The sequence below is a fragment of the Podarcis cretensis genome (genome assembly GCF_951804945.1).
Source record: "Podarcis cretensis genome assembly, chromosome: 1".
NCBI lineage: Eukaryota > Metazoa > Chordata > Lepidosauria > Squamata > Lacertidae > Podarcis > Podarcis cretensis.
In genome coordinates, this window is record NC_137170.1 from 43,787,812 (window position 1) to 43,798,109 (window position 10,298).

The 10,298-nt window shown below is 46.7% G+C and overlaps 1 protein-coding gene and 1 long non-coding RNA gene across 3 annotated transcripts in view; one reads left to right on the forward strand and one right to left on the reverse strand.

The window, feature by feature from the left end:
* The window catches only part of BAHD1 (bromo adjacent homology domain containing 1), a 76,798-nt gene that overhangs the window by 43,446 nt on the left and 23,054 nt on the right, over positions 1–10,298 (forward strand). For both annotated transcript variants that reach the window (XR_013835587.1, XM_079964504.1), the window contains exon 2: positions 3,363–5,009. Coding sequence is in view for 1 of the 2 variants with exons in the window: in XM_079964504.1 (XP_079820630.1) it covers positions 3,380–5,009 (1,630 nt within the window). In the remaining variant the exon portion in view is untranslated. The remainder of the gene's footprint in view (positions 1–3,362; positions 5,010–10,298) is intronic.
* On the reverse strand, positions 1,105–10,121 carry LOC307209974. Its single transcript, XR_013835804.1, has 2 exons — positions 9,347–10,121; positions 1,105–1,689 (listed from the first exon to the last, which is right to left on the reverse strand). It is a non-coding gene; the product is annotated as an uncharacterized lncRNA (long non-coding RNA).

Here is a 10,298-nt window from a genome sequence, read left to right on the forward strand (position 1 = left end):
GCTAAAATGCAGCCTAGAGTTTGGTATTTGTAGAGTTTGGTACATGGTAAATAAGAAATGCGTGTAGGCTTGTCAAGTTGAAATGTTTTGTTTTTTGCCCATTTTAATGGACTTTCATGGTTTAAGAACTGTCTTTCACATTCTGTCATGGGTTCACAGTTTATGGAATTCTTGGTGCAAGTCACTTTAAATGTTCTCCCTCTGTTGAGAAAATGTAATGAATGATCTGCGCCAAGATTGAGATAGCTGAATTGTCCTTCAGTGGAACAGCAACAGGGCTTCAAAATGAGCCACATACTTTTAACAGAAGGAGTTGTCTTTTCCCAGCATTTCTAAAACTTGTTCACCCTTGAGGTCATATTCAAGCAAAAAAAGGGTACACCAGCAGCCTAATCTTTCCAAGACTAAATGTAGGAAGTAACCTTGTCATCGGCCTAATATTAGAGGTTATTCTAAGTAAAGGAGGGGGTGGAGAGGAATAGATTTGTTTCAGTTGCCATTGACTTCCTCCAGGCAGTCTAAATATTGTAAAGTAGTACCTCGGTTTACAAACTTAATCCGTTTTGGAAGTCCGTTCTTCAACCAAAACCGTTCTTCAACCGAGGCGTGCTTTCCCTAATGAGGCTTCCTGCCACTGGTGCCCTTCCACCGTTCAGATTCCGTCCTTAGACCAAGGTAAAATTCTCAAACCTAGACACTATTTCCAGTTTTGCAGAGTTTGTAAACCGAATCGTTCTTAAACCGAACTGTTCCTAAACCAAGGTACCACTGTACAGTGGTACCTCGGGTTACATACACTTCAGGTTACATATGCTTCAGGTTACAGACTCTGCTAACCCAGAAAAATTACCTCGGGTTAAGAACTTTGCTTCAGGATGAGAACAGAAATTGTGCAGCGGCGGCAGCAGGAGGCCCCTTTAGCTAAAGTGGGTCTTCAGGTTAAGAACAGTTTCAGGTTAAGAACGGATCTCCGGAATGAATTAAGTGCTTAACCACTGTACTGATACGTTTCAGCCACAGTTTGGGTTGTTTCCTACCATATGGAAGAGCCCCGCCCCCGAATCAAGAAGCTGTAAGATAATAGAAACAGAAAGGCAATAGCCCTGTAGTTGTTGGACTTTATCCATTCATTGGAAGGAGAAACAACAGTTTGGGCTTTGTTGTACCTCCACTGCCTCTTTTGAAGATATAGAGGCTTCCATTCTACCTTTCAGCAGATAAAATGTGCAGACGTTTCAATGGGTGACCAAGGACAAGCTACACATTTGATGCTGTCTTAGGGTGGACCCTGTGCTTTTAACCGAAAGCAACCTTGAATGAAGGCTCTGGGAGAGGGAGGTGGAGTTATGATTACCTGCAACTTTTCCAGTTAAGGGCAAAAAAGCACTGGTGTCTTTGAGAGACTTTCCCTCCTGTATTTAAAGGGAAGAGCAGGGCTCTTCTGGGTGTCCTCTTCCTATCAGATGTGATGCGTGCATTTGATTGCGACTGATGTACAAAATGTGTGGCAGGTGGCAGGCCTCAAGTGGAAGCTCCTTGAGCAAACGGGGAGCGGCTGCAGCCGTTCTGCACCTGTGGAATGCCGGTTTCTGCTCCTCAGAGCCCTGTTGCTTGTCTCTTTCAAAATAGGAAGTTTCCATGTGACGCGCTGCATTATTCTGGATGTTTTCTCAAGTGGGTCGCAAAACCCTGGAGGGCAAGAGATAAATCCACAAATCATGCAAAAGCTAACCCTGAAGCGCAGAGCTGCAAAGATGCCTCATCTAACCTATCTGATAAACCGTTCGTAGTCTAGCCATCCAAGATGCTGTCTTGTGGGTGGCCGTTTCCTACTTCCAAGTAGGCCCACAAAGTTTCACTGTCCTGCCCGCCCCCCACAACACACCTGCATTCTTGATATGTGCCTAAAGATGGTAGAGGGCGAACCACCTTTTTTAAAGTGTACATGCTTCTTTCTTAGAATCATAGAATTGTAGAGCTGGAACATGCAGGGATCAAACCTGCAACCTTGGTGTTATCAGAGCAACACTCTAACCCACTGGGCTATCCAGGCTCCAGGCTCTTGCCGCATGCAACCAAGTGAGGTGGCTATTAACAAGCACACCTTTATTCTTCCCGCATGCCTCCGTTTACTATGTCTGCCTGGAAGCAACATATTCCCACCCTCCTTCTCGCAGTCTCTGCAGCCCATTTCTGACACTGCACGCAGTTCACTTTCACTCAGGCCCATCGCATTTCCCACAGGGTTTCCGTGGCCCAGGCCACCACCATTCTGTTCCCTTCTGGTGCTTTTTGTGCAGATAGAAGCTCAAATAGATTATGAGCTGGTTTTTAGAGCTTTTTAACAGCATTTATTAAACATGAATTAAAACGACACACTCCAGGATCCCAATTCCCATACGACAGCTTAAATTTTTAAAGCAGATTGCCACAAAATAGCTGCTTCTGCTGAAGAGCCGTGTTCGATTATTAACACAGAATGGCAAGAAAGGGGGAAATGAGGGTGTTCAGTACTTTGTGTCACATATGGTGTTGTGTTTACACAAAAACACACACACGGGGCTGCCGTTTTAGCTCATGTTGCCCTCCAACCCTGCTCAGTGCACACCCCACTCACTCTCTCCTCTTTTCCCAACACCTTGCAAGGCTCCCTGTGTGCAAAGTGGGCTCCTCTGAACATGTGCAGAGTTCCTTTCCTCCCTCTCACTGTGTTTTTATTACACCATCCCGTGGCTGAACTCCTTAGTATACACTCTCTCTCTCTCTCTCTCTCTCTCTCTCTCTCTCTCTCTCTCTCTGTGTGTGTGTGTGTGTGTGTACACATACACACATATCTATATCTATATCATCTATATTTATATCTATATCTGCTCCTCCCTTCCAGACAAATGCATACTTGCGCTCATCCCTTTCTATCTCTCATAGAAAGAGACAACCAATTCTTCCATTCCGGCCCACCCCCCCAAAGTGGGTTTTCCCACTTCTGTGGGAGAACTGCAAGTGAAAAATTCTCATTGGAAACACGGGTAGATGTGGTTTTAATGAAGTAACTACATCATAAATAGCGTTCACCCAGCTGACGTGATTGAGGTAGCCCACATCTGAGAGAAGAAAGGGAGGCTTAGTAGTAAGGCGTTGGGCCTTTAGCTTTGCGTATAATTATCAAGCTCCTCAGTTTGAAATAAAACCCCATCTTAATGTATCTAGGTTCTTAATTTGACGGAAAAGCTCCCCCTCACTGAAAGGGTCCACATTTTTTTCCTACAGGGCAAATGCTTCTAAAACATATCCCTGCCATCTCTTGGTGTATTGTGCGATATTCTCAACCCGTGATATTAAGACATTTTCCTCTTTGTTCTCAGGGGTGGACATTGATCCTATGACGCATGCCCGGAAGAAACAGCTCTTACTTCTGAAACACTCAGCTGGTTCTGCTGGCCAAGCTTTGTCACCGATTGACGGTGAGAGAATGGATAGGACTGAGGCGGAGGATTGCGAGCGAGGCAATGGCGCTGAGGGGCAAACCTGCCAGAGTCGATTTGCAGGCGTGAATAAAAGCAGGAATTTGCAGGAACTCAGAAAGACGTATCCATTGAGAAAACGCCTCAGCTCATCCGTGGATAAAAAAACATGCTCCGTGCTCCTCACTAGATTGGAGGATGTTGCCGGATCCCTGTCGGAGGAGACTCAGAGTGGGATGAAGAGAGGTCTCGTCCATTGTATGGATGACTTCAGACCCGCCTGCCTTCCGGATCGCGTTCAGGTCGTGAGAGCAGCGAAGCAAGAGCCATCGGCAGGGAGATGCACAATATCGTGTTCTGGGACCGGGCGGCAGGGAAGCGATGCTTGTCTTGCAGAACCCAGGAAGCGCAGGCTAGCCTCGCTGAACGCAGAGGCAGTCAACAACCTGCTTTTCGAACGGGACGACGGCTTAATAACCGGCCGGCGTTTCCGGAAAGATCCCCCCAAAGTCGGCGGAGTTTGTTGCACTAAGAATATATGCTGCAGTACTCAGGGCGCTTGGCCCTCGGTGGAAAAGCAGAGCTCCAAGGCAGCAAAGGGAAAGAACCAAAACCGACCGAGTCCGAAGTGTGCTCCTCAGCCGCTGGATGGTGTCGTTGACGGGAAAGGGCGGGAGGATGGCGGGATTTCCTACCACCCTGCTCCAAAGAGATTGGCCAGTCTCAATGCCGCGGCGTTTCTGAAACTGACCCATGAGAAAGACCAGCCGCTGAAGCCCAGGAGTAAATCCACTGGTGAAAAAGAGAGCAAGCCTGAAAACCACGGTTCCAAATCCAAGCTCAAATGGGCCAAAGCCAGTGGGAAAAACTGTGTTAAATCCAAAAAGGAAACGTCCACTGTAAAAATAGAAGGTCATCATAGCTGGCAAGGAGTCGCTGAGGGCGTATTTACAAAAACAGCCCATCAGGATCCTCCTAGAATTTTGGGGGAAACGGAGTCTGTCAGTTATGAGCCGCTACCTAACTCTTGCGAAGGCCCGGAGGGTTTCTGTCACAGACTGCCTTTGCTCATGGGTGGGCAAGCCTCTATGAAACCTGAATATGGAAGACCCGGAGAGAAATCTCCGACTCCCAAGCAGGAATTTCATCAACCTTCCTTCCCAGTACCTCAGTTCCACCCTTTGCCCGTGCCAGGAAACCATACGGATTGTGGCTGCCTCTACGAATCGTCAGACTTGACTCCATTGAATGGGTTTTATGTTTATTATGGCCAAAGCGGATACAATGATTACACTCACTGCTCTGTTTACCCGAAGGATGAGCTGTCCCAGGCGACGGGTTGCGAGGGGCTTTTGGTATCTCCGGGTTCTTTACCGCCAGACCCCTCGTTCCAGCCATTCCACTGGTGTAGCTCTCCCTACTGTTGTGGGGAAGGACCGGCAATTAACAGTTACAGCCTTTGTGGAGTTATGCACGTACCAGAGAGCAGAATCAGTACTGTGCATGCAGGGCGGAACTGCTACCCTTATAAGATGCCTTTTGCAGCAGGTAAGTCTGAAATGGGATTTCCCCACGCCTTAAAAAAAGAAAAACTTGGCTGCTCATACTTAAGAGTACTTGAGGCTTTACAATGTGGGTTGTCGGCTTTTTACTGTAGCCTGTTGAGAATGAATTAGTTTTGCCTAGGTGATCAGATGCTGGGATACTGTGCTGGCCTTGACATTTACATTCCTTGAAGCGACTGTCTCATCTTACTTCCTAGCATGACCTGTCTTGCAGCGATATGTTTTAATGGTTGCCCATAGCAGCCCAGTTTCTCCTGCCAGATGGCTTGAACTGAATTATGTTTGCAAGTGGGGTACACATACCATGTGCCGTATTTGCTGTGTGAGATGAAAGGCTTGCAAACTTACAGGTTGTCCAATGTGGGTATTCAGCTTCGGGGTTTTTTCCTCAGAAAAATTCATTTATGAAAAGAAGAACCTGAGTAGAAATGTAAAATATCCAGAAATTTTGAAACCATGGAGGGTTTTGTTTTGTTTTGTTTTTGGATGGGGGAATTTGGGGGGGAAATAAGCAGTGTTTGGGTTTTTAGCATCCTTTACACTTTGAAAGTCATTTGGGTACTTTAGGAACATAAAATATATCATGTTCAACTTTGCCATTACTTTATGATGTTTGGTATATTAGAAATGCCATTTATTCAGTCTATAATTTCGTATTGAATTTCCTTAAAAAACCCCACAGAGTTATGCTGCGCTATAAGAAACATGGCATCTCTCATTTTACCAGTTGGTGAGAAGTAGGCAACACCCCCCCCCCCATAAAAACAGGATAAGCCGTCAACATTAGAGTAAAGAAAGAAAATTACTATGGTTTCTATTCAACTAAGTCCTACTCAAGAGCATACCCATTGAAATGAATGAGCCTAAGTCAGCCATGTAGGGACGCAGGTGGCGCTGTGGGTTAAAGCCTCAGCGCCTAGGACTTGCCGATCGAAAGGTCGGCAGTTCGAATCCCTGCGGCGGGGTGCGCTCCCGCTGCTCGGTCCCAGCGCCTGCCAACCTAGCAGTTCGAAAGCACCTCCGGGTGCAAGTAGATAAATAGGGACCGCTTACCAGCGGGAAGGTAAACGGTGTTTCCGTGTGCGGCTCTGGCTCGCCAGAGCAGCGATGTCACGCTGGCCACGTGACCCGGAAGTGTCTCCGGACAGCGCTGGCCCCTGGCCTCTTAAGTGAGATGGGCGCACAACCCCAGAGTCTGTCAAGACTGGCCCGTACGGGCAGGGGTACCTTTACCTTTACCTTTACCTTTAAGTCAGCCATGCTTCTTTCAGTCCCCCGCAGCACTCAATTCCATTGAAAGAAATGTGAAGGCGGATGGGGGAGAGGAACCAAGACTCAATGAATATTACCGTATTTTTCCTTCTATAACACGCAGATTTTTTCTCCTAAAAAGGAAGGAGAAATGTCTGTGCGTGTTATTGAGCGAATGTGTGGTCCCTGGAGCCAAATAGTGCAAGGGGAGGCAAAAAAAAGCAGGCAAAAATCAAACCGCGCGTCTCCTAGAAGGGAAACCTGAAAGAGGAAGCGGCTGCTTTCCGGCATTCTGCCTCAGGGTCTTACTGCCCACCCACCTCTGTTTCCTTGCTGTGTTTGCTCAAACGGAACAAAGAGCAGGGAAAGCCCCTCCCCTCCAGGCAAGCAGAGGGGAAAGCTGAAAACATGCAGGAGGGAGAGAGAGAGAGAGAGCGCGCGCGCGAGCTGGCTGGCTTGGGTGGGTAGGTGAGGGAAAACTTTTGCCTTCCTTTCCTCCCTATACCCCTCTCCTGCATTCTTAGCCAGCTGCTTCTCTGCACACCCCTCTCCTGCTCCTTGTCCCTTCTGTGTTTTTCCTTCCCTCCCCACTTAAAATGTGGTTAAAAAGCATGGATCCACATGGATCCTCAGGATCTTTGCATTGGGTCAGCCCAAATTCACCATCAGATCACATAGCATGTCCATGGCTACAGCCTGCCCCCCAAAAATCACGCACCCACTGTTGCCTGGGGCTGCAATGGTGCAAAAATGTGGTTAAAAAGCGTGGATCCACATGGATCCTAAGGATCTTTGCATTGGGTCAGCCCAAATTCACCATCAGATCACATAACATGTCCATGGCTACAGCCTGCCCCCCAAAAACCACACACCCACTGTTGCCTGGGGCTGCAATGGTGCAAAAACGTGGTTAAAAAGCATGGATCTACATGGATCCTCAGGATCTTTGCATTCAGTCACCCCAAATTCACCATCAGATCACATAGCATGTCCATGGTTACAGCCTGCCCCCCAAAAATCACGCACCCACTGTTGCCTGGGGCTGCAATGGTGCAAAAACGTGGTTACAAAACATGGATCCACATGGATCCTCGGGATCTTTGCATTGGGTCAGCCCAAATTCACCATCAGAGCACATAGCATGTCCATGCTATAGCCTGCCCCCCCCCCAAAATCACGCACCCACTGTTGCCTGGGGCTGCAATGGTGCAAAAACGTGGTTACAAAACATGGATCCACATGGATCCTCAGGATCTTTGCATTGGGTCAGCCCAAATTCACCATCAGAGCACATAGCATGTCCATGGCTACAGCCTGCCCCCCAAAAATCACGCACCCACTGTTGCCTGGGGCTGCAATGGTGCAAAAATGTGGTTACAAAACATGGATCCACAGGGATTCTCAGGATTTTTGCATTGGGTCACCCCAAATTCACCATCAGATCACATGTCTGTGGCCACAGCATGAAGCACAAAAATGATACATCCACTGTTTCATTCAGAATGTTTTTTCCCTTGTTTTCCTCCTCTAAAAACGATGTGCGTGTTATGGTCAGGTGCGTGTTATAGAGCGAAAAATACGGTACATGAAATTTAATCAGTCTCATTTTCTGAGCTATTATTATCAGCTTCTGCTTTTTCATATTTGTCATCATATCCATCAAGCACCTCTAAAACTTGAAGTAATGCTTTGATTGAAACAAGTTTCTCTATCCTTTCATAGCCCAACATTTTTCAATTTGGGTAGAGGAAATAAAAAAGGCTTTGCACGAAAATGAAAGCAAAACACTCCCCCCCCCCGCGAATTTTTTCCAGAGTTCTTATGTGCCTTCATATATTTAAAACCAAATAGTTTTAAGAGTGGGAAACTTCTACTGATAGTCTCACATTTCAGTGGTAACCTCATATTTTGGTCTGTGCTTGTTTTATTTCCAAGTGAGCTGCTCAGTCCATAGAGGGGAGTAGGGAAGGATATTATGGAGGGTGCAGGGGGAAAAGCAGCTGCCCGACTTTTCTAGAGCTCCACATAAAGGTAAAGGTAAAGGGACCCCTGACCATTAGGTCCAGTCATGGCTGACTCTGGGGTTGCAGTGCTCATCTCACTCTAAAGGCTGAGGGAGCCGGCGTACAGCTTCTGGGTCATGTGGCCAACATGACTAAGCCGCTTCTGGCGAACCAGAGCAGCGCACAGAAACACCATTTACCTTCCCACCAGAGCGGTACCTATTTATCTACTTGCACTTTGACGTGCTTTCGAACTGCTAGGTTGGCAGGAGCAGTGACCGAACAACGGGAGCTCACACCGTTGCGGGGATTCGAACCGCTGACCTTCTGATTGGCAAGTCCTAGGCTCTGTGGTTTAACCCACAGCGCCACCCGCGTCCCCTAGAGCTCCACATATCTGGCTGCTAATACATGTTTGGGGCTGCTGATAACATGGAGAGATCCTGGCTGGTTGAATACTATTCTTTCCCATTAGATAGAGGAAGGGGCAGGCAGTTTGGTGGTCATGCTGCGTAGCATACCAAGCTGCTCCTCATCCAGAGGCACTGTGCCCCACAAACCCTCCTCTAGTGCTCTGGTACTCGGAAGAAGCCAAGCAGTTTGTAAAGGGAAGAGAAGGAAACAAAGCAAAAGGCAGTTGTGAAGGTTGGTACACAAATGCCACCTGCCCACACACCCACTAGCAACCCTGTTCTCACTTCACAGTGAGTCTGAAACTATGTCTTGCTGTGAATTGCGCTCGTCTGTCTCCTCTCTTTGCCAAGCTCAGGCAAAACAAATCACATTATGTGCAAACCAGTGGTTTGTTCTTGGCTTCTTCTCATGGTTTGTTTGGACAGAAACAAACCACAAAGTCAGGGCTGTGTTTGGTGTGCAGGGTAAGCTACAGTTGTTTCAGACCAAAACAACTTACAAATAAATTATTATACATTTATTTGCACCACCCCCTTTCCCCTGACAGAGATGCAAGGCGGCTTACAGATAAAAATAAGAACAGCTAAAGGCATGTGAGGAGGGAATAATTAAAAAACAATTAAACGTTGATAGAATTAAAACTAAGACTTACATTTGCCAGGTTTGCATAGCGTAGTATCCTACTTAATCCTAAAAAGAGGGACAACTTTTCCTGGCCTTGATTCTTCCTCTTCACTAGCAACCAAGCAAGTAGCTATTTACAAACCTCTGTTAAAATAGATTATGGCTTGGGTCTAAAGATTCCTGTCAACACGCCCTGGTGGTTGCCATTTAGCGGCTATTCTGTTTTATTCTCCAAGTGGTTTTCAGTGCAGCCTATCCCACTGCGGGGGATCCTCAGACACTTTGGGGCTAAACTCAGAGGCCTCAGTACATATTGCAAAGTTCTTTTTACAGCCTTTAGTATTCTTATAGAGAATTGAGTTGAGTTAAACAAAAAAGATTCTTAATTCTGTACCACGCACTTTCTCCAGTAGGTCACAACACTGAGTTCTCCTCAGTGTCTTCCCCTTCCCTAAGCTAAAATTGCACTTGGTGGATTGTAGTTCCAACACCTTTTAAAGCTTGCCTACTAATTTCACACACTTTTAGATCTGCTGGTAGCAGCCGCCCTCCCTGGCCATGCTAGGAATTGACTGTGGGAAGCTTCCATCACAGGACCTGTGCAGCTGTACCACTGAGTTATGACCCTTTTACAGAGGGATAAGTGGTGACTTGCCAGTCCCTGGCCCCCAGGATCAGGCCATAGTGCAAGTACATAAACTATTGTGCTGCATGGCGATGACTGGTGACTGGCGATAGCTCTCCACAATGTTACCTTACAGAGAGAAGCAGCCTTTTGTAAGTTTGTAAGAAAACTTAAGTTCTGTTCTAGGTGATGAAGGTTACATTAAGGTTTTGTTTTAATCCAGCCGTGCTTGTTACAGAAAAACAGCAAAAAACCTTGTTTTTTTAAAAATAGGTAAGGGTTTTTTTTTATTTAAAAACACTGCTCTAAATAGGGTTTTATTTAAATAAGCCATATTTGCAGTAGAACCATTGAA